This window comes from Raphanus sativus, chromosome 9 (assembly GCF_000801105.2).
Source record: "Raphanus sativus cultivar WK10039 chromosome 9, ASM80110v3, whole genome shotgun sequence".
NCBI classification, from domain to species: Eukaryota; Viridiplantae; Streptophyta; class Magnoliopsida; order Brassicales; family Brassicaceae; genus Raphanus; species Raphanus sativus.
Window position 1 is genome coordinate 18,899,912 of NC_079519.1, and position 24,151 is coordinate 18,924,062.

Consider the following 24,151-nt stretch of genomic DNA (forward strand, 5'->3'; position numbering starts at 1 on the left):
ATATTTACCAAAAAATTTCATTAATATATTTTCAAATTTACAAAAGAATTCACAATTTAAAAGAGTACACATACAGATAAAAAACAGACCATAAACAAAACTATTATAGATCATTCCTCCACAAAGACAAGCTTGGACTACACTTGACATGAGAGAAAACTCTGTCAAAAGACTTTCAGAATATTTCCAGGAAGTCGTCTACTGCATTAAATGTTAGAAGTCTTATAAGTCTGTCTCACATCTAAAAAATCTGCATATCCGAAAGCATTCAAATAGTTTCAAAATATAGAAAAAAATAAGGCAAGAGCTTAAAACAATCAAAAGATTTTTCAAAATGTAAGAGCTTTAAGAAACAAGAGGTTACCAACTAAAAAAAATATGATTTATACATCTACTTTTAGAGGAGTGGAATATGAGAACCATGTAATGAAAAATTTACAAAACTAGATGAAATAGTTAGAATGACATGAGATAAAAAATGATAAATTGATATAAAATTTGGTTTTTTCAAAAAATGATAATTTGTGAAAAAACTAGGAGCTTTAAGCAACCAGAGGATACCAAATGAAGAAAAATCAGACATAGAAACTTATCAAAACACTCAGATTTGTAATAACAGAGGAGACATGGGAGAAAATTCGGCCATAAGTTTTCCAGTGCATTAAATGTTAAAAGACTTCTGGGATGTCATCCAGACGACTTACCGGGAAGTTTTTCAGAAGACTTACATTGAAGTCTTCGAGGGAAGTCTTTGTAATCTGTCTCAGAACTGAAAAATTTGCATATCCAAAAACATTAAAATGGCTTTGAAACATAAAAACTTCAAAAATAAGGTAAAAGACCAAAACAACCAAAAGTGTTTTTAAGAGGTTGGAACCACTGAGTCTTAGTGAAGCATCCTTGGTTGTCAGGGACTGTAGAGGTAAGGTGCTCATCCATAGAAGGCGATCATACTCTTTTGTGGGATCCAACGAATCAGCTGAACTTCTGGCTTTTCACTGGGCCATTGAAAGCATGAGTTCATTGCATAGAAACAAGGTCATATTTGAATCTTCTTGTGTACAAGCTCGGGTATGTCTTATAGGACCTTGTCTCAACTTAGAAACAATGCAACTGACTCATCAAATCACTGTAGTGGCTCAGAGTCTACAATCTTGGTCTTTGGAACATATTCTTCCCCAAAGGAATTCCATGTCTCATAAAATTGCAGACAGTGTTACTAAGGACCTGCGATTCCCGTCTTACATATCCAATGGTGGTCCTAGCTGGTTGATATCCCTGAGTAACGCAGAAGCAGAGACCTCGAGTGTTCTTCATTAAAGGATCCCCTAGCATCTTGTCTCCTCTTTCGTAGTGAGTGATGTGGGTTCTCGAGGACAGTCTCTGTAACAGTCTTTCCCTGATTTATCTTTCTTCTCTTTCTTGTTGCCTACCTACTGGTTATGGCTTTCTTTTGTTGCAAACTTTTGTTCCTCTTAAACTTTCGCCGGTATGGCTTAATTATAGAATCTCAAGATCACCAAATCAATAAGAAGTCCTTCTCTTATTCACTCAAACAATAACAAGCTTCAAGAACAATACTCTCAAGCTTTTAGGTTTTAAACTCAACAACACAAAACTCATAAGTTATATTGTCACACACGACAAGTATATATAAGAGAGTAATTATCCTATTCCTAGTTGATAAACACATAATGATCTTTATCCATCAAGATCACAACACAACTAGGATTTATCCAAACACAAATCATTGCTTGGGCTTCAAGCTAACTCCAACAATCTCCCCCTTAAGCTTGAACCCACTTACATCTTCAACTCCAATCAAACTCCTCATTTCTTTGAACTTAATCCTTCCAAGTGACTTGGTTAATATATCAGCTCTTTGCTCAGTTCCAGGAACATGCTCAACCTCCACTTGTTCATTCTCCACACACTCTCTAATGAAGTGAAACCTTCTATGTATATGCTTGCTACGGCCATGGAATACATGGTTCTTTGTGAGCTGTATAGCTGACTTATTATCCACTCTTATTGTCACACGCTTGCATTCTTGATTAACCACCTCACTTAAGACTTCTTGGAGCCAAATTGCTTGCTTTGCAGCCTCCGTTGCAGCCATAAATTCCGCTTCACAACTAGACAACGCCACTATCTCCTGTTTCGTAGAACACCAGGTTACCGGGCTACTTCCAAGATAAAAAATATGACCTGTTGTACTCTTCCCGTCATCCTCATCAACATTATGAGAGCTGTCGCTATATCCTTCTAGCAACTCATTCTTTCCACGCACAAACCTCAGTCCAAGAGAACATGTCCCTCGTAAGTACCTTAGTATATGTTTCAAAGCTGCTCCGTGAGACTCCTTTGGCGCCTGCATATATCTACTGAGCACACCCACACTAAAGGACAGATCAGGTCGAGTGTGCAGCAAATAACGCAAGCAGCCGATGCATCTTCGATATTCCTTCTCATCGATATTGGCTTCGTGCTCTGCTTTAGAGAACTTAGCGTTCTGTTCCGTCGGCACATGAGTTGCGTTACACAAGTCCATTCCTGTTTCTTCAAGTATCTTCTGCGCATATCTCTCCTGCTTTAACACAATACCATCTTCTCCTTGAATAACTTCTATTCCTAAGTAATAGGTTAGTTTGCCAAGATCGCTCATTTCAAACTTAGTGGCCATCTCCCGTTTGAAAGCTTGTATCATCTTCAAGGATGTTCCTGTTACCAACAAGTCATCAACGTACACGACAACCACAAGAACCTCACCCTTAGTCTCTTTACGGTATAACGAGGGTTCCTTGGAACAGCGCTGAAACTCTAGTCCTCGCAGTATCGCATTCAACTTTATATTCCATGCTCGTGGAGCTTGACGAAGTCCGTATAGTGCTTTCCTCAGTTTGTAAACTTTATTCTCTTGGCCCTTTACAATGAAACCTTCAGGTTGAAGCACGTATACTTCCTCTTTCAAATCTCCATGGAGAAACGCCGTCTTGACATCTAAAGGGTGAATCTCCCACCCTTTAGATGCAGCCAAGGCTACAATCAAACGTATGGTCTCGATTCGAGCTACTGGAGCAAACACCTCGTCGTAGTCTACACCATGTCTTTGAACATAACCCTTAGCTACCAAACGGGCCTTGAACTTACTGATGCTACCATCCGCATTACGCTTTATCTTAAATACCCATTTAAGGCCAATAGGTTTTACTCCAGCAGGTAAATCGCATAATATCCAAGTGTTGTTCTTCTCAATTGAAAACAACTCATCCTCGCAAGCTTTGATCCAAACCTGCAACTTTCTCGCCTCATTGAAATTCCATGGTTCATCATTCACAATCATCAGCAGTCTATCACTCTCAACCTCAGCCAGTAGTATATAATCGTCAAGATAGGAAGGCTTCGTGCTTAGACGTTGTGAACGTCTTGGCGCGGGTTGATCGTCTTCCTCATCATCATGTTCATCAATAACGACATTGTCGTTGTCTTGAGCTTCTCCAGGTGTTTCATCTTCGTCTTCTTGACTACTCTCTTCATCTCCAGACTTATCCATTTGTTGTCTCAAACTCACTATTAGTTCAAACAGAGTGCTCTGTTTTCTCAGACTCATTCCATCTTCATTCTTCCTCTTCGCTAAAGACCACGTCCCGACTCACTATAATTCTCTTCGTATCTGGATTAAGCAATCGATAAGCTTTACTCCCAGGCTCCGTCCCTAAATGCACCAGCTTTCTCGTTCTATCATCAAGCTTTTTCCTTCCTGGTGTCTCAGTTCTTGCATAACAGACACAACCAAACACCTTTAAGTGAGATACGTTTGGTTTCTTGCATCGTAACATCTCATATGGAGTTTTCTCATCCAAAGATCTCGTTGCTAATCTGTTTATAAGGTATGTCGAATGTCTCACCGCTTCACCCCACATCTTGTTAGGCACATTCATATGTTTAAGTATACTCCTAGTCATCTCCATAAAAGTACGATTGCGTCTTTCAACAACTCCATTCTGCTGAGGAGAATATGGAGCCGTTAAATGGCGCTTGATTCCTTTTTCCTCACAGTAGACTCTGAATTCATGAGATAGAAACTCGCCTCCTCTATCTGTTCGAAGCATCTTGATCTTACTTTGAGTTTCTTGTTCAGCAATAGACCTAAAGATCTTGAATTTATCAAACGCTTCGCTCTTCTCTCCCATTAGAATGGTCCACATATATCTAGTATAGTCATCAATCAACACAAAGACATATCTCTTTTGTCCTGGTGTCATTGGTGAGATCGGACCACATAAGTCTCCATGGACTAGTTCAAGCGGAGCAGAGGCCCGAAAAGATGTTGCTTGTGGGAATGACTTTCGAGCTTGTTTTCCTAGTAGACAAGATACGCATGTTTCCTTCCTGACCTCAACATCTGATATGCCAGTAACAAACTCCTTCCTTATCATCAGCTTTAGTGTGTCAAGGTTCACGTGACCGAGTCTAGCGTGCCATAAAGATGATTCAGATACGGTTACTTGCAGACAGCTCATACGGTCAACATGTAGCAAGACTTTGTAAAGACGGTTTCCTGATCTTGTAGTCCGAAGCATTAGTCCTCCATTCTTATCAAACAAAGACAAAACTTTGTCCTTCATACGAACCTCGCAGCCCACTTCAGTTGCTTGTCCTAAGCTTACAATATTAGACATTAATCCGGGAATATAGTAGACATCCCTTAAGATATTTTTCTCTCCTCCATCAAACACAAATTTTATAGAGCCTTTTCCCTTTATGTTGATTATAGAGTCGTCTCCAAATCTCACTTTGCATGTTATACTTTCGTCTAGAGAGATAAAGAAACTTCGATTTCCACACATATGGTTAGAAGCTCTATTGTCCAGGTACCATACATTCTGTGTGTCGGTTTCATTCTCAAAAATAGCAGGATTTATTTTCCTTTCATTCAAGTAGACTACTTCGTGCATCATCAAGTTGTCAGCTTCCTGAGTTTCGTCATCCTTCTTTTCCACAGTCTCAGAGAGCTTGAGCTGTTTGTCTGGACAATCATTAGCATAGTGGCCTTGCTTATCACACTTAAAGCAGGTGATGTGTGATATATCTCCATTATAGCGTTGTCGATATGCTTCTCTCTGTCCTTGAAACGAACGTCCACGTCCTCTTCCTCTCCAAGACGTGCGACCACTCCGTCCACGGCCTCTGTTTCCCCCATAGTTCTCTGAGTCAGCGTACATGAGCTTGGTTTGATCATCACTTACTTCTTCTTCCTCATCTTTGATTCTCTCTTCATAGGTTTTGAGTCTCCCCACTATCTCTTCAAAACTCGTCTTGTTCAGGTCGAGAAACTGTTCAATCGAAGCAATAATCTGAATATATCTTTTCCTTGGTAGACTTTTCAAGAATTTTTTCACTATTTTAGGTTCTTCAATAACTTTTCCCAAAGCAGATGCTTTTGATGAGATCTCAGAAAGCTTTCCGACGAAGGCATCAATGGTATCTCCATCACTCATCTTTAATTTGTCAAATTCGGCCATCAAAGTTTGCAATCTAGCCTCTCTTACTCTTTCTGCTCCAAGATTACGTGCCTTTATCGCTTCCCAAACGTCTTTTGCAGTGTTGACAACGCCAATCTGTAGCACCAAGGATTCCGGTATGGACTGAAATAAGAATGCTATTGCCATGTTGTTTTTCTTCATATCCTTACTCCCAGGGTCAATGGTTTCCCACACCTCGCTGGCCTTAAGAGCAATTGTCATCTTGATGCTCCATACGGTGTAGTTAGATTTAGTTAACATTGGAAACTTAACAGCAGAGTGTCCTGAATCCTTATTCTTCATGGTGTCGTCTTTCTCGTCTGCCATAGATTAGGTTGTTTCGACTTGGATTTGATAAAGATCTTTGTAAGACTCTGATACCAAATATAGAATCTCAAAATCACCAAATCAATAAGAAGTCATTCTCTTATTCACTCAAACAATAACAAGCTTCAAGAACAACTAGAGTTTTGACCCGCACACCCGTGCGGGTACGTTTTTGATTTATATAACTTTTTCATTTTGTTTACACATAAACAAAATTATTTTTTAAAAAATTAGTTTCGTATATTGTGTTAGCAATGTCGGCGGATACTTTTTATTTGATTATTGTTTATATAAAAATAATTAACGATTTCATTTACAATTTGTAACATATATATTGTATAAACTTTGTATATTATGTAAAGTGGTAAATGAAAAGCATTGCGAGAAAGAAATCATCTCTACCACTAACTTCAAGTGAATTTTTTTTACTGAAGTAAAAATATTCATTTTCTTTTGTTTATGACTCAAAGTCTACCTCATAAATTGCATTATTCGTTTTCCATAAAATAGATTAAATGGCTATTAATTAGGGGTGTTTAGTCTGGTAAAACCGAACCAACTACAACCAAATCGACCGAAATATTGAAAATGGTTTGAATTTGGTAATACAAAATTTTCATTTTAAAAAAACCACAGTATATAAATATGATTTGGTATATAAACCGATCAAACCGAAGAAATCGATCAATTAAAATATAGTAGTATAATTATATGTAAATTATATAAGATAGTTAAGGATATATACATAATTTATTTTATTGATATGATCTTCATAGTTAAAATATTGATTTTAGCAATTTAATATTTTAAGATAAAAGTTATGTTTTATTTCTATCAAATTAAATAAAACATAGTTTTTATCTTTTTGTTAACAAATATGTGTGCATATTTAATTATTTATAATATTATAGACTACTAATTTTCTATTTTTATTCTATAAAAACTATTATAATTATTAAATTAATATGCTTATTAATTATTTTAAATAGTAAAAGAAACAGAAAATAAGCTATTTGAAAGCTGAAATATCTTCATGTTATATAAAACCGATATTTAATCATATAAAGTAAAATTCATAAATATTTTAAAAAAGATAAATAATTTTTATGGTTTTTTGGTGTAAAACTAAATAACCAAAAAACGACAGTATATAAACTGAAACAAACTAAAATAAATATGATTTTAATATGGTAGCTATTTTTTATAAACAAAAATACCAAAAATCGGAAAAATGAAGTGATATCCAGATTGAATATTCCTACTATTAATGCTTAGATTATATGTCCCCTCATATCTGTTTAATACAGCCTTTTTCCAAAAGTAGTAGCAATGAATTATTCTGAGAGTAGTTTTGCTTTGGAGGTTAAAAAAATATAAAACCTTAGAATGCTGCCTATTTTTGAGGTAAAGAATTGTTTCATTCATTTGGTAGTGTAGAAAATGAACTCTGCTATTTTAAAGGATAGATTGACATAATTGTAAAATCATTTTGTATCAAGTGAATATTCTTGTTTTTGATTTTTCAAAACTCGTCTTTATAATAATTATCAAGGCTAGCACAATTTCTGGTTAGTTAAGAAAATATCTTGGAATCAAAAGATTGATATCTTTGTGTTTCATGCAAACAAAAAAGATATCTTTGTGTTTAGTGTGCTTGATGAAATTTATATAGTTGGCGTTAATCTAACTTAAATGAATGGGAGTGGTATTGGTTTTAGGAATATTTTGTGGAATAATAATGAATTAAGGACATTGATTGTTGGTTTAAATCAGTTACTTTCCAAATAAATAATACTAAATTAAATCAATTAACTTAATGGCATTCACTTGTAATTATAGAGGTGAACTAAGGGTTATTTCTAAATTGTACTTCAATTTTAATAGATTAGATACTCTCAAACTTTTAGGTTTTAAACTCAACAACACAAAACTCATAAGTTATATTGTCACACACGACAAGTATATATAAGAGAGTAATTATCCTATTCCTAGTTGATAAACACATAATGATCTTTATCCATCAAGATCACAACACAACTAGGATTTATCCAAACACAAATCATTGCTTGGGCTTCAAGCTAACTCCAACATTAATAATACTCGGTGTTTGAAAAAACAATTAAAATTGACTTTTGTTCCTCTTAAACTTTCGCCGCTATGGCTTAATAATATTCGGTGTTAGAAAAAAACAATTAAAATTGGTAAGAGGCAAAATTAGATACTTCATTTCTAATTGACTTGAATGAGCCTACCATTGACCCGTTAGATCTGATATTACCCAAACAAAATTATGTTACTCCATTGTTTTGTGATTTTTGATATATATTGCGATCAACGGTTGATCTCTTTTTTCTTTATTAAACGCAAATTATTATTAGTTTGAACAAAAAAAACGCAAATTATTAATAAAATGGGATATTGTCAAACAAAAATATGAGATGATCCACACTAGCAACCACACAAACCCCAAATAAATTATTGTATACAGAAAAATCTATTTAATATTTATTAATGTTTGTACAATACAAAAATTTCGTTTTATAGTTAACAAAAATGTGCATCTGCTTTTTAATGCGGGTTATATTTTACAGTATAACATTTTTAAATTAATAATCTATAAATTAATATATCTATAAATTAATATAATTTCATAGTCCCAAATTGAGTTTTTGGTTCAGTTAGTATCTCGATAAATTAATAATCTCTATAAATTAATAAAAAAATTATAGTTTTGGTGTAGTCCCAACATTATTAATTTATTTTTAGAAGTTTCACTGTAGTATGAGTTTAAGTTAAATTTCATATATTAAACTTCATATAACAAATAATATAATTCTCATCATATGTTAAGTTGAGAGAGACCTTATTTTAACATCCTTAATAATCACAGACGGTATGTGGAGATATTTGACTAAAATGAATAGAACAGCGTCTAACTCGGATCACTTATAGATTCTTTACATTCATACATAAAACTAAACATATATAAAATATTTAAGTTAAACTTCCATCAAAATGTTTGATTCTAAACCTAATAGTCATTAGATATGATTTTAGAGAAGAAGTACAAAACAGGATTTTAGTAAAGCAAAATAAATAAATAAACACGAAGGAGAGTGGAACCAAGAGAGTTGGCACACTAGTTGTTTTTATTGTTGTTAGAAGGTTGACCAGTCCAATAAGTTTTAACAGCAACAAGAATCTTCTCAGGATTGTACGGACCTTTCTCATGATCCACAATTTGAGTGTTCCACTTCATTCCCTTCGCTATCCTCTCTACTTTCGTCAACATCTCCACATTATCTCTCAACACAACCGTTCCTTCTGGTCTCAATATTCTATCCATCTCCAACAATATCAGCGTCAAATCACACCTTACAACACAAAACAGTCAACCATTAATTTCGTTTATCATTGTTAGAGATTACCACATTAAGTATAGAATATATAACGGACACTATTTTGACTTACTTGTTTTTATATAAACTGAACAATCCTCCTGCATGAATCATATCATAAGTTCTTGGATAAGTAGAGAATCCTTCACACCAATCTTGATACGTCCCAATCAATCCACGCTCGAAGATCACACCTAACGTCTGTTTCTCTGCATCGACGGGAACAACATTCATGACCCAAGATGGGTATTTAAGCATAGACGCAGCGAATCCACCGAGGTAAGCGTTCATGTCCATTATGTTCCTGAATCTTCCACGTGAAAGCTCAGGGACTATCTTCTTGTAATGAGCTATCCTCTCTTTCCAAACCTCGTTGTCTTCTCTAAACATCTCGGTGTTGATGTCTTGTATGGTTCCTCTGAGGATCCTAGGAGGTACCGCGAATGCTCGGTCTGGCCAATCCTCCAGCGCACCACCTGCTGATTCCTCTGGATTGTTTGTATTTGGCAACGGTGTTACGCAAGGTTCCAAGTCTTTGTACCTAAAACCGAGAGAGTTCAATTTTTGATTCTTACACAAAAGTTAGACATGAGATGGGAGTTACCAAGCAGAATCTGCGTTGTCCGAGCTGCATATTGGAGGTGATTTGTTGTTTTGTTTGAGCTTTTTACACTCAATATGATTGATAGGCTTTTGCCATATGGACAAGTCACCTTTTTCAGTCACTTTCTTCCAACAAAGACTCTTTGCTACATTTTCTATTGAATCTTGTTCTTGTTTTAAATCCTCCTCTGTTCTCTCCCAACCTCTCCAGTACTGTTTCCAATTTATCGGTGGTCCGGAGAGGATCCAGTAACCGCCCGGCCTTAGAACTCGGTCCACCTCCATCAGGTACAATCCATCTGCAAAAGAGTTAACTGTTTAGTGTTCTTCCTCATCCTATGAAGAGAATAAGAACGTTTAATTACCATTTTTAAACCAAGGGATCAAACAACGAGAACAATGAGCAAGATCAAAGGCTCTAGCTGGATAAGGAAGCCTTCTTGATCCCATGATTCCAATTATCGCAGGAACTCCACGTTCTAACGCAAATTGGACTTGAGCTTCATGAGTGTCTCTTGGAGCAAAAGACACAGCCATAATGTCTCTCTTCAAGAGATAAGCACCAAAACTAGCAACCTAATAAATAAATAAATAAATAAATCAATAAAGAACAACCAGTTAAATGAAATATATATTTTTTTTTTGAACATTAGTTACATGAAATATTTACAAAGAGAAAAGGAGGAGTTTAAAAAACTTACACCACATCCAGTGTCAATAGCTGTTCTGATTCCACCATTAGTAAGAGGAATGAGCCTAGCAATGTCATCAATATAAGCATCAGCTCCACGAGGAAACATAGTTCCACCACCAGGGAATCTAAACCGGTCACCTTCTACTTGAATCCAGTTTTGGACTGCTTTCTCAACACTGAGCTCTTTGTGAGGGATGTTGCCGTACCAAGCATAGTCTCTGCTTTGAGGCCATTTGAATGGAATCTTGTAGTTTGGTGGAGGAGGAATCAAACAATAGAGAAGCTCGTCTTTTGTAGGACAGTGCCTTTCTCTATATTTCATCATGTTCCTATCGAACTTCCTTCCTCTTTGTCGATCTTCACAAGGTGTGTATTCACTGAGGGACAAGTCACATGGTTCAAAGTACTTGATGGTTTGGTTTGTTTCCTTGAACTCATCCTGGTTATGGCTTTTTAAATCGAATGACTCAGAAGATGAGGAGGAGGTAGAAGAAGAAGGATTTGATTGAGTCTCGCATCCCATTTTGGAGTAAGAAGCAGGGAGATTGCTGTTCTGCCACGCGCCTAAAACGTAAAACAAAATACAGAGTCCGCTTACACCAAGAATCAAAGTTAGTTTCTTTCTTCTTGCTTCTGTTTGGTGATGTTGACCTGTGTTCTCTTTAGCCATTTCTTGAGTGCAAAGACTGAAACTTTACCAGAGGGGAAAGAGATTGAGACAGAACAGAGAAGCAAATGCAAAATCAAAGTCTTTTGTAGATTATATTTTTACAAATTGTGATTAAATGAATGGTGGATATTGTAAAAGAATGTCAAATGTGAATCAAGACCATCATAAGAACTAGTAATGGGACAAAACACAAAAACGAAAGAAGGTAAAAAAGGAGAGACAATCTCTATTCTTTACCCAAACAACAACCAAAAGAGAGAAAATAGGAGGTTGACCAAGAACAGCCTCACTTTCCTCCATTGCCTCCTTTAATCTCGTTTAACCATATACATACGAACATTAATTGCTTCTTGAATGATATGAAACCTTAAATATACATATACATAAATGTATGGAATATATAAATCATAAATAGGTACATTTTTAGAGAATTCTGACACTTTGTATCAGACTCATGGAATGCAGATTAATGATATTGACATTTTCTTTCACTTATGTTCATAGAGAAACATGCTTCTTGTTCAAAACGCTTTTTTCATGTAACCGATAAATTGACACGCATATTAGTAACCGACAGTTTATACAGAAACGGAAGCATTACAAGTCTAGAGTGTAGTGTTTACCTTGAAGGCAATGGAAATTTGTTCAAAGGCTGTGGAGTAAACCTGGATCTCTATGGATTCAAAGCATCAGAAACATATTTTTGCACGTTTCTTGGTTCACCTTTATTAGGGCTTCTCTGTGTAGAGTACTAGCATACCTTGTTGGAGAAAATCAAGCTTAAGATGTTAATTGCCAATATCCTAGAAATTGGTTACTTGTTGGATATTAAGATCTTATGAGACAGGTGTTTATATATCTACTAGTAATATTTGCCTATAACTGGATTGACCCAAAAATAATGTTAGTGGTCTTTTCAATTCAAACCAACAAAATTTAATAAAATTTATTATACGATCATAGAATAAAAATATATTATATTTACTTATTCAATATAAAGTAGATTTTCAATTGTTTTATAAAATTAAAATATAATTTAATTTAATATGAAATAAGTTAAGTGTAAACTCACATCAACGACATTTCAATTGCTAACAATACGACACGACTATCTCGATCAAACATGAAACTTTAATTAAAATCAGAGTAATTTAAGCAACTGAAAGACGTTGAGTGCGTGGGCGAGTGAGAGAAGAGATGGGGAGTTGGAAGAGAAAGAGAGGAGGCGACAGAGTGTAAAAGAGTCTTGGTTCGAAACGGCGTCGTAGAAGCGGTTAAGGCACTCAGTGATTCGCTGTTGGGCTTTACCCATACTAACGTACGCGCCATTCAGCTCCTCCTCTGCGTCGTCTTTCTTATGAGACAGTTTTTGATTACAGACACACATAACACGACGTCGTTTTTGATTACAGACACATAACAAGTCGTTTGACATTTAGACCTGAAAAAGAACCGGTTCGGTTTAGTTGGTTATCAGAGAGTGCAGGATTGGTTTGCTTTACAAACTAATCGACTCAAATTTTAAAATATCACTAACCGTTAGCAGACGCGTGTTGTCAAACGCAATCGAAACCGACTCAAAATTGAAATATAACTGTTAGGAAAGTGAAACAGTAGTAATCCATTTATGAACATTTTTTCCCGAAATCACTTTATTATTTCCGTAGTTTCTTTCTTCATAAAAAATAAAAATAAAAATCTCTCGATAAATCGAGTCCTCCAAAAGTCGCAGAAACGGAAAATTCATGAACATTGTCAGATTAGTAAGTGTTTCGATCTCTGTAAATCATGAATTTCTCTGAGGATTGAAGCTTCTATCGCTGTTTTGTTTTAGGGTTTTGCGCTGTTTTGTGCTCTTTGGATTCCGCCTGAAAATGATCCGATTGATTGGGTTTCTCGCTCGTCGTCGAGGTGCGTCTAAGTTAGGGTTTCTATGTTACTATCGATTGATTGATTTTTTATTGTTCCTTTATAGTTCGATTGATGTCTTGTGTCTTGCACTTTTATACAGATCGAGGATCCAAGAAGAGAGAACCTGTTTGGTTTTGCTACCCAAACTGTAGAATCGATATAAGAACCTGTTTTTGCATTCATATCCAATGATTATTTTGAGTTTTGTGATAAGATAAAACTACCTTTTGTGCGGCAGATCACATACATACGGTGTCCTTTTCTCTCTCTGTCACTGCTGATTCCGATGGTGGTCAAGGTCTGTCATCAGATCTGTAATCTTCTCATTACACTCATAGCTTTGTGTTTTAAGTATTGAATTCCTTATGGTTTTGTTTGGCTATATGTGCTTTGAACCTAGCAATCTTTATTCCCTTGGCAATCTCGTAACCATTGTTTCTCTCTCCTATAATGTCTCAGTTGTAGTTAATTAGTGACTGAACATGGTCAAGTTTAAGCTATAATTTGTAGTTTTATTTCAGGGTTCAAGAGTTCCCATGAACATGGTTATTTTGTGTTTCTGACTTCTGTTTCTGTTTTATCTCTTCACATGTTTCAGAGGATCGTAGCAGAAAAGTAGTTCAGATAGCCTCCCCCCTAAGGAGAAAGAGTCTGACGAGAAAGATGCAAGAGATGAAAGTGATGAAGCAATTTGCTGGGATCTTGGTTACGTTTTGAAGCCTGACTCCGCGTGAAACCGCCTTTTTAAGGTAAATTCTCTTTCTACGCTAGAGTTTCCCGATTTGTTTTTGAAGCTTGATTCCGGTTTCTGTTTTGAGATTATTTCTTTATTTAATAAACACATCTGATGTCTTTGGGATTTTGACATCAGCGTTCCTTTTTATTAACTGGTTTTGTTTTTGAATTCAACAAAGCCTTTCAACGCCTTTTGTTGTTGGGTCTTGTTTTGTTTTGATGTTTTTGCTTTTCACTTCAAAACCCCAAAAAGATTATAGACAGACACTAATCTAATAGTGCACTGTCAGATTCTTATTTTGGGAACATTTGTTCCATTGCTGCCTCTAGAAGATACTTATTACCCACGGCTTAAGAGAATCTGTTTTTAATTATATGGATGGAATGTGGGGATATGATGACCAAAGTCTTCAGACAAAGACTGAAAATTAAAAACAGATTCCTTTCTTAACACTACCCACGGTTTACGTCTTTAGGCAAAGGCATGACCCACGGCTTACAAAATCAGACTTGTTAGACAGGTCAGTTAAAAAGACCCAAGGCTTACAAAAGTCTTCAGACAAAGACTTGTTAGTCGTGTCAATTAAAAAGACCCAAGGCTTACAAAAGTCTCAAGACATGTCCGTTAAAAGTCCCAACGGCACAAGTCTTTTGGTACCCACGGCTTGAGAGAATCTGTTTTTAATTATTTGGATGGAATGTGAGGTATATAATGACCAAAGTCTTCAGACAAAGACTGTAAATTAAAAACAGATTCCTTTCTTAACACTACCCACGGCTTACAAAAGTCTTCAGACTTGTTAGACAGGTCAGTTAAAAAGACCCAAGGCTTACAAAAGTTTTCAGAAAAAGACTTGTTAGTCGTGTCAATTAAAAAGACCCAAGGCTTACAAAAGTCTCAAGATATGTCCGTTAAAAGTCCCAACGGCACAAGTCTTTTGGTACCCACGGCTTGAGAGAATCTGTTTTTAATTATTTGGATGGAATGTGGGGTATATAATAACCAAAGTCTTCAGACAAAGACTGTAAATTAAAAACAGATTCCTTTCTTAACACTACCCACGGCTTACAAAAATCTTCAGACTTGTTAGACAGGTCAGTTAAAAAGACCCAAGGCTTACAAAAGTCTTCTGACAAAGACTTGTTAGTCATGTCAGTTAAAAAACCCAAAGCTTACAAAAGTCTCAAAACATGTCAGTTAAAAGTCCCCACGGCACAAAAGCCTTTTGCTACACACGGCTTACAAAAGTCTTAAGACAAAGACTTGTTAGACATGTCAGTTAAAAAGACAAAGGCATACAAAGCATGTCAGTTAAAAGTTCCCACGGCTTAAAAGTCTTTACTACTACCCACGGCTTAAAAGTCTTAACTACTACCCACGGCTTAAGAAAATCTGTTTTGATCAACTGGATGGTATGTATAACGACCAGTGTTTATGAAAGTCTTAAGACAAAGACTGCACACTAAAAACAGATTCCTTACTTCTTTACCCAGGGCTTAAAAGTCTTAACTACTACCCACGGCTTAAGAAAATCTGTTTTGATCAACTGGATGGTATGTATAAGGACCAGTGGCTATGAAAGTCTTAAGACAAAGACTGCACACTAAAAACAGATTCCTTACTTCTTTACCCACGGCTTGCACAGTTCAAAGACCCACGGCTTACAAAAACTCTTTAGACAATAACATATACCCATGGCTTACAAAAACTCGTCAGACAATATAACATAAAAGACATGTCGGTTAAAGGACTTATAGATGGAAATGTCCTTAGAGAAAGACTATGAACGGGGATCCGAGACCCATTTCAATGGGAAAGAAACTTTAATCACCCACGGCTTAAAGACTTGTAAGACATGTCGTTTGAAACACTTCCAGTCTTACAGATGGAAAATGTCATTACAAAAAAGACTTTTGAAGGTGTTAGGGGATGCCAAATAAGACCACACGTCTTAAAAGATAGAAGACACTATCTATGGCTAAACCAAAATCTATAAGAACCAAAGGTTTAAGAAAGTCTCAAGACTACAAAATGGAAACAGATTCCTTACTTTACTGCTACCCACGGCTTACAAAACCATTTAGACATGTCGGTTGAAACACATATAGATGGAACATATCCTTAGACAAAGGCTATGAATGGGAACCAAGAACCCTTTGACAGGGACTTTACTACTCACGGCTTACAAAGACAGGTTAGTTAAAAGACTACGGATAGAGCATGTCCTCAGAAAAAGGATATGAATGGGAATTGAGAACTATTTAGACAGGGATTAAACTATACTATAACTCACGGCTTACAAAAATGATCAAGCAGTGAGTTAAAAGACAAAAGAGGGATCAAAAGTCTTTAAAAGACAATGGTTCGGTTATAGATTTGTTGGGTGGAATAAAACGACCAGCTACTACTTCCACAAGGCTTAAAAGTGAAAAACTATGGGTTCACTTTCATTATGTTGGATGAATATAACGACCATTAGCTTAGAGAAGTCTGACAAAACGAATAATAGTTTAAAGAAGACACGTTGGGTTGGAAACAGGCACAAACGGTTTAGAGTTATGACTCAGACTCTGAACTGAAAACAAGATTTGAAGTGGTTTGTTGGATCACTACAAGAAAACAGGTCTTTAACGACTACGGGATTAGTTGTAGCTTGGTCGTAAAAAGGGTATTACGACCAATGAACAACTAATAACGATTGGTCGTTATCTGCTGGTCGTAATCACTAATTGGTTGGACATTGGTCGTAAAGTTACGATTAAATATATTAGTCGTAAGGGAGTCGTACCTTTACGATTAAATCAATTGGTCGTAAAATAGATGTAATAAATGTAGTCGTACACGGGTCGTAAACATTTAGTCGTAAAGGAGATGTAATAAATGTAGTCGTAACTGGGTCGTAAAAAGTTAGCCGTAAAGTAGATGTTAAATATTAGTTGTAACGTAGTCGTAAAGTCTTGTTTGTAATAGAGGTAAAGTAGTCGTAATATAACGACTAACTTACATCGAATCTGTAATTTTAATAATTCGATTTTAAATATTAAAATTAATTTTAATAATTCAATTTTACAAAAAAAAAGATTTTTTTAAAAAATAAAATATTTTACGAATTTGATTTAAATTCATAAAAACATAATAATATAACATTCATAAATTCAAAGTTTTCAAAATACAAAATAATTAAAACCGAAACTAAGCATTAAGGTCATAAAAGAGCTCAGAACTCCTCTCCTCGGCACGCCGAGTCAAATCCTCCTGCTCTTCCGGAGTCGGGTTGGGGACGAAGGTCGGACGCAGGTTCTTCCACGATGCTATAACCGACGGGTCGACGTTTGGAGTTGTCTCTAGAAGCATATCGAACATGTTTGTCATCGACTGAAACATCCCGTTGTGGTCGGCTAACTTCTGGTTCGCAGTTTCCAACTCCCTTCGGACCGAGGACTCTTCTTCCCTTTGAGCAGCGTGTTCAGCTCTCGCCATGGAAACATCATTCACACTCCCGATCCCAATTATACGTCCCCTTCTCTTCGGAGCAACCTATATATAATTTATAAATATATTATTAGTACATATGTAAAAAAAAAATATGCATGTATATAAATTAAAAAGGTCGAATATTTTACCTGCTCAAAAATTCGGTCTTGTTCGATGGCAGAAAGCTGGACCGGTGGACCATCCGGGTTTTGTTGCGTCAGCTGAGTCTGGACCTCCTGAATCCGAGCTTCTACATCGTTGTAGATCTTCTCTGCTCGTGGATGTACGAATTGGCCATCGGCATGGGAGTGGGTCTCCTTGTAGAGTCGGCTGAGAGTCGGCGGTGCTCCTTCTTTGGCAGCCTATATTTAAAAAAAACAATTAAATGAATTAAACTATCGCATTAATTCCAAATTACTTAATTATATATATATATATATATATATATATATATATATATATATATGTAATGAAAATTAAGAAAAAATCTAAAACTTACAATTTGCAATGCCCTTTTGGGCACTATGTGCGTCTTCAGAACTTGACCACCAAACTTCTTTTAGTTTTCCACCAAGCCGTCCAATCTGAGTAAATATGTCTGGAACATCTTCAACAATATATGTCGGCATAACACCACCATCATCATATCTGCTCGTATTCCTTTTTTTGTTCCGGACTTGTGACGCAAAGTAGTAGGACGTAAAGTGAGATGTTTCCTCATTCAAACTCCCAGCAACTATTGAACCTTCCACCTTTGCCAGATTTTTTGCTTTGCCTTTCAAATATTTCATAGCTCGTTCGTAAGGATACATCCATCTATTATGAACAGGTCCACGTAGCATTGCCTCATACGGAAGGTGGATAACCAGATGTTCCATGACGTCAAAAAAGGACGGAGGAAAAATTTTCTCCAAATTACACATCAAGATCCGGATATTCGCATCAAGTAGTGTGATGACGTCTACAGTTAAGGTGCGTGCACTAAGATCTCTGAAAAAAGCTCCGATGCCTACACATAATTTACAATCATAAGTTTTTTTCCAACAAGAAGAAATAATAACTTTAATTATTTGTTACCTGCAAGTGCTTCGTGAACCTCTTTTGGAAGCAACTCCGCAAGTGCAAATGGCAGAAGTCGTTGCATAAAAATATGACAGTCATGACTCTTCATTCCTAAAAACTTTTGTCCCTGATGATCAACACATCTTGATAGATTTGAAACATATCCATCAGAAAACTTCACATCTGACGCCACCCACTTGAACAACGCAGCTTTTGCTTGTGCTGACAATCTGAAAATGGAAACTGGAATTTTCCCATCGTTCATAATATGCAGTTCAATCCGAGAACATAATGCAGGTAAATCCAACCTTGAGTTCTTGTTATCTTTTGTCTTCCCAGGGACGTTCAACAACGTATTCATGATGTTGTCAAAGAAGTTATTCTCTATATGCATCACGTCCAGATTGTGGCGCAGCAGCAGATCTTTCCAATATGGAAGTTCCCAAAATATACTCTTTTTGTGCCAATTATGCTGAGTCCCATAACCATTAGGCATATTCGGAGGATTATGCCAATTACCGCCTTTGGCAACTGTGCTTTGTCCACCATAGTAATCAATATCCTTCTCGATTTCCTCTCCAGATAAATATGGTGGAGCGGTGTCCCTTACTATCCTTTTTGACCGAAAGTGTTTCTTGTTCCTTCGGTACGGATGGTTAATGGGAAGAAATCTCCGATGACAATCAAACCAGGACGTCTTCCTACCATGCTTCAACTGAAATGCGTATGTGCTTCCCATACAATATGGACAAGATAGCCTCCCATGCGTCGTCCAGCCCGACAACATCCATATGCAGGAAAATCACTAATAGTCCACAGTAGAACTGCTCGCATTGTAAAGTTTGTTCTCGTTGAACAATCATATGTCTGCACGCCTGTTGACCACAATTCGTTCAATTCTTCAATCAAAGGTTGTAGAAAAACATCAAGGGATCTTTTGGGATGTTTGGGACCAGGTATCAATATACTCATGAAAAGCAATTTTTTTTCCATACACATCTCTGGTGGAAGGTTGTATGGCGTCAAGAAGACTAGCCAGAGAGAGTATTGTCTTCGAGACATTCCAAATGGACTAAAGCCATCTGTGCAGAGCCCAAGATAAACGTTGCGGGGGTTGCTTGCAAAATCAGGATAGACATTATTCAAATGTTTCCATGCTTTGGCATCAGAGGGATGATTGATCTCTCCTTCCTTCTGATCATGTTCTGCATGCCATCTCATCGACGCTGCCGTCTTTTCAGATTGATATAATCTCTTGAGTTTATCCTTGATTGGTAAGTACCACATCCGCTGGTACGGCACCCTATTTTGTCCACGTCCTTGCGGTTTATATCTTGGCTTCTTGCAAAATTTACACTCTAACAATTCTGCATCTTTTCCCCAGTATATCATACAGTTGTCTATACACACATCAATCATCTCCGAAGGTAAGCCAAGACTATGAACAAGTTTCTGAATCTCATAATAAGATTCAGCACACAAGTTATCTTCAGGCAAATACTCTTTAAACAACTCAGCCCATGCATCCATACAAACTTCAGGTAAGTTATGATCAGTTTTGATATTCATCATCCTAGCTGCCAAAGATAATTTAGAAAGACCTTCTCTACAACCTTCATAGATTGGCTCATTTGCTGCTGCTAGCATTTCATAAAATCTTTTTGCATCCAAATTAGGCCCCTCTACATTTTCAACCTCCTCTATTACTGATGTTGTTTCACGAAATGCATCGGTAACCATATCATGCATTCTATCATGATCTAACATATGATTTTCTTGAATAACACTTTCAGAAGGCAAATGTGGTTCATCTCTGTTACGAACATTTTCAACATGATTACTACCACTAGCTTCATTCCTATTATCACCCTCTCCATGGTTAAACCAAATATAGTAATGTGGAGTAAATCCTCTATTTACTATATGTTTCCAAACGGTTTCACTAGCAGCAAACTTCGTATTTTTGCATTTACGACATGGACAGAACATTTTACCCGTTTCTTTTGTGAGAGGCGTCTGTCCGGCCTGGTACATGAATATCTCTGCTCCGTTCAGAAATTCCTGTTACTTTTCCTGTTGAATCTTTATGCGCATACATCCAACTCCGAAGCGCATAAATATTTTCGGACATTTTTTAACTATTTCCCGTTTTTTTTTGCTCTTTTTGTTTTTTTTTTGTGCATCTTAATAATGAGGGAGAAGATCATATTTATAGAGAAATTTCAATTTTGGTACGTACAATGTTACAACTAATTTACGTTTAAATTATAACTTAACTACCAAAGTGCAACTTTGTTCTCGTAAATCAGTTGTTAATTAGATGTAAACTATTTTGATGTACCTAAGTCGTAATATTACAACTAATTTATGACTCCTTTAGTCGTTAATTAGATGTAAATTATTTAGATGTAAGTTAGTCGTAAAGTTACATCTAATGTACGACTACATATAAATTTAGTCGTACATTAGATGTAACTTTACGACTAACGTACGACTCAATGAATTAGTTGTAATTTTACGTCGACTTTACGACTAATATTTACTTAGTAGTAACTTAGTCGTACCGCAGTCCGTAATTTACGACCACCTTTTGGTAGTCGTAATGTTTGGTCGTTATGCATGCGTTTTCTTGTAGTGGATGAATAAACGACCAACAATTTCAGAATACTACAAATCGTATGTGATTCTTTACTGTACCACCTACTATATAACAGAAATTTGAAAAACTAATTCATGATCTAGGCATTGGAAGGAACATGGTCCGCATGAAACATACTAAATGTAAGTAAAGACTAATTATAATTTTTTCCTCAGGTTTGTGCTTCAGGAGGTGTTCAAATGGTTAGATTCTGAGGAGATTACAAGTCTGGCAGACTTCCGTGACAGGTATTATGCTTCTCACAAATCTCATTGTAATAAATTGAGTCTTACGCAGATATATATTTTGTAGGCAGAGAGACTTCTGCAGTTTATTTGACTATTGAATCTATTTGTTTGTGTTATCTACTAACCCTTTGACGATCATTCTAAATATAGGAAATGACGTTCATATCATTTTATAACTAATTTTGGTTCTTGCATTCTGCATTCTACAATCTACATTCAGCATAATGTTTTTTTACAATTCTGCATCCTGCATCCTGCATCCTGCATCACGTCTGTACAATTCGCATCCTGCATCCTGCATTCTGTCTTTACAACTCTGCATTATGTATTACACCAAAAAAACTCTGCATTATGTGTATCATGTCTTTAGCATTCTGCATCCTGCATATGTCTTTAAATTCTTCATTATGTATCGTGTGTTTGCAATCTTGTAGTCATATTTGTATGTCTAATAAGTTCTGGCATTCTGCATCATAGTTCATATACTTATGATTGCTGTATTATATTCTATAAATGTTATCTATTGAATTGGATTTTTAATACACACTGATCAAAAATATATTTTTTATGGTGCTAGTGTTTATCATTAGTCGTACATAGTTGGTGGTTCTGGAAATTTACTGAATCATTGGTGGATTTATTTAGAATGCGCAGTATATCGTCTCCTTTGTAGGCACATCATATATGCTGTAATCTTATTTATTTCTGCTAATAGAGTGGTTAATTTGCAAGTTTTTGACTCATTTTCAGTACATATTGTGCATTGTAGCTTGAAAGTAATTTCAGTTGTACTCTTTTAATATCTTGCACCTGGTCTTCTCCATGATTTACTCCATATGTAATCTTCCACGAAGATAATTTTATTGCTGTTTTTTGTTTGTTTAATATGGACAATCTGAATTTAGATGTTAGTTTTGTTGATAAAGAAAATGCCTTCTATATATTTTTTAAAGTTTCTTAAGATGGTTCATTATTCTCTCAAACTATTATATAAACTTGTTAGACCCAAATTGAGATTCTCTAAATAATCTATGATCTAAATTCCGTAATTTGACTTTAGTGGCATGTGAACTATGTTTTTTTCAATTCACGATTTGAAAATGCCTTCTATATATTTTTTAAAAGTTTTTTTTTGCTAAAGTATATTTTTTAAAAGTTTCTTAAGATGTTTTATTATTCTCTCAAACTAATATAAAAACTTGTTCGACTAAAATTGAAATTCTCTAAATAATCTATGATCTGAATTCCATAATTTGACTTTAGTGGTTGCATGTGGACTATGTTTCTTCAATTCACGATTTGATATTATTGATTCGTGGATGTGTTCTATGTTACAAATTTTGCATGCTTAATTTTATTGGTTTTGGCATGATCGATGTTTTTATTAAATCAAACACTTGAATCTCTTTTGACTATGTTTGCTAAACAGTTTAAGGTTACGAGATTAATTATTATTGCAACATACTGTTAAAATCATGATTATTCGTCTTAAATTAAAGTAGTACTATAAAGAAACTACAACTCTCACGGAAATACTATTTTAAGATTACCAATTTAACTTCATAATACCTATTTTAAAAAAAATTTAACAATTTAACCATTTTTTTAGTCAAAATTTAGTGCGTCATTTACTTAGGAGGGCTCTCTCTAAGTTCCATCTTATAACTGAAGTGTATGATGTTCCAACTTAAGCAAACAATGAACAAACTATACATTATCGAAGTATAGTGATGTCTCCCAACTTATTAAGCAAACAAAGAAAAAACTATACATTTACAATATTCCCAGAAATGAATCGTATAATATTAAAAGCAACAAATACTATATATTTAAACAATGCCGAAGTAGCTGAAACTTAGAAAAGTGGTGTCAACTTAGCGGCTAAACATACGACAAATCATGATTTGATTACTAAGTATCTTAGTATATAAAAAAACTAGGGTTGGTCCGCCCTAAGGGCGGGGTGTGTTTAAATTTTAATTTTGATTATATATTTAGTATATTTATTTTATATCTAAATACTGTATATTTATTTTAGTTTTATCTATTATATGTATTTCAATTATTCAATTTTGAAGTTGTTCAATAGAAAAATGTTTCAGTTGATTAAAATTGTTCTTTTTAGTTGCATTGAAATGACATACTCCATCCGTTTCATAAAGTTACACATTTAAGAAAAACAATTTGTGTCAAAAAGATTTATTTTTTACATTTTCAATACATGTTTTATTTAATAACTGCAAATTTCAAAAAACTTAATTGCACTTATTAAATTTTTATTGGCTTAAAATTGTGGGAAAAAATAATTACAAAAATTATGCATATATTTAGGAAAAATGCAAAAACAATTATGAAGTTTGAAATCATATGATAAACTGGATATACAATTTATTTTACAGAGTAATTTGTGAAAAACCTAATTTTGAAAAAAAAACTTTGAGCAGATCTTAAAAAATTATTTTTATAACGTTTCCTCTTTGGAATGCTCGCATTGTGAAAATTTTCTTCGCTGATAAGTGATAATTCGCCAGTATGAATATAATTAAATGTGACTGCAAATTAAGAATTTGATGTTAACCTAAAAATCATATATTCCAAAACTCACCAGTTTAGAATCCCTTTGTTAAATCATATATTCCAAAACGCATCAGTTTAGAGTCCCTTTATTATTAGCCAACTCATCTATATGATGGAAACAACATGTCAAATTGGATGTTCAAGTGGTACATAAAGGAACATAAAGACAAAGTATTAACTGACTGACCACTTCTCTGTTAGTCACAATTTGAATAATTCTAACTTATCTCTAACGAACCCAGTAATCTTATTCTTTACATGTGTTGGGCTTTTCCAAGCCCATGTCCA

The 24,151-nt window shown here is 35.3% G+C and overlaps 2 protein-coding genes across 6 annotated transcripts; one reads left to right on the forward strand and one right to left on the reverse strand.

The window, feature by feature from the left end:
• Positions 1-8,856: 8,856 nt before the first annotated feature.
• On the reverse strand, positions 8,857-12,054 carry LOC108827851 (probable methyltransferase PMT17). 3 transcript variants are annotated; one of them, XM_018601351.2, is made up of 6 exons: positions 11,841-12,053; positions 10,555-11,239; positions 10,219-10,429; positions 9,855-10,152; positions 9,324-9,791; positions 8,857-9,226 (listed from the first exon to the last, which is right to left on the reverse strand). In XM_018601351.2, the coding sequence occupies exons 2-6, from the start codon at positions 11,215-11,217 to the stop codon at positions 8,992-8,994; spliced, it is 1,875 nt and encodes a 624-aa protein (XP_018456853.1). In that variant the 5' UTR covers positions 11,218-11,239; positions 11,841-12,053; the 3' UTR covers positions 8,857-8,991. The 3 variants fall into 3 exon arrangements, with proteins under 3 accessions (XP_018456853.1, XP_018456852.1, XP_056849439.1); XM_018601350.2 differs by having other exon boundaries at positions 8,880-9,226; positions 10,555-11,233; positions 11,841-12,054; XM_056993459.1 differs by lacking the exon at positions 11,841-12,053 and having other exon boundaries at positions 8,880-9,226; positions 10,555-11,727.
• A 792-nt stretch (positions 12,055-12,846) lies between these two features.
• On the forward strand, positions 12,847-22,748 carry LOC108841545 (uncharacterized). Of its 3 annotated transcripts, XM_056995463.1 has the most exons (6): positions 12,869-12,980; positions 13,029-13,128; positions 13,229-13,276; positions 13,367-13,426; positions 13,727-13,877; positions 21,215-22,748. In XM_056995463.1, exons 1-5 carry the CDS (start codon positions 12,963-12,965, stop codon positions 13,843-13,845), a joined length of 345 nt encoding a protein of 114 aa, XP_056851443.1. In that variant the 5' UTR covers positions 12,869-12,962; the 3' UTR covers positions 13,846-13,877; positions 21,215-22,748. The 3 variants fall into 3 exon arrangements, with proteins under 3 accessions (XP_056851444.1, XP_056851443.1, XP_056851442.1); XM_056995464.1 differs by lacking the exon at positions 21,215-22,748 and having other exon boundaries at positions 12,847-12,980; positions 13,052-13,128; positions 13,229-13,277; positions 13,366-13,426; positions 13,727-14,098; XM_056995462.1 differs by lacking the exon at positions 21,215-22,748 and having other exon boundaries at positions 12,871-12,980; positions 13,727-14,098.
• Positions 22,749-24,151: the final 1,403 nt, after the last annotated feature.

What these genes read in the sequence shown, in the direction of transcription:
- LOC108827851 (XM_018601351.2), bottom strand. Translation starts at nt 11,217, where the DNA reads ATGGCTAAAGAGAACACAGGTCAACATCACCAAACAGAAGCAAGAAGA. An exon ending in CTATTGACACTGGATGTGGT is followed by an intron (nt 10,430 to 10,554) that starts GTAAGTTTTTTA and finishes TTTATTTATTAG; the next exon opens with GTTGCTAGTTTTGGTGCTTA. An exon ending in GACAACGCAGATTCTGCTTG is followed by an intron (nt 9,792 to 9,854) that starts GTAACTCCCATC and finishes TCTCGGTTTTAG; the next exon opens with GTACAAAGACTTGGAACCTT.
- LOC108841545 (XM_056995463.1), top strand. An exon ending in GTTTCTCGCTCGTCGTCGAG is followed by an intron (nt 13,129 to 13,228) that starts GTGCGTCTAAGT and finishes ACTTTTATACAG; the next exon opens with ATCGAGGATCCAAGAAGAGA. An exon ending in TTGGTTTTGCTACCCAAACT is followed by an intron (nt 13,277 to 13,366) that starts GTAGAATCGATA and finishes TTTGTGCGGCAG; the next exon opens with ATCACATACATACGGTGTCC.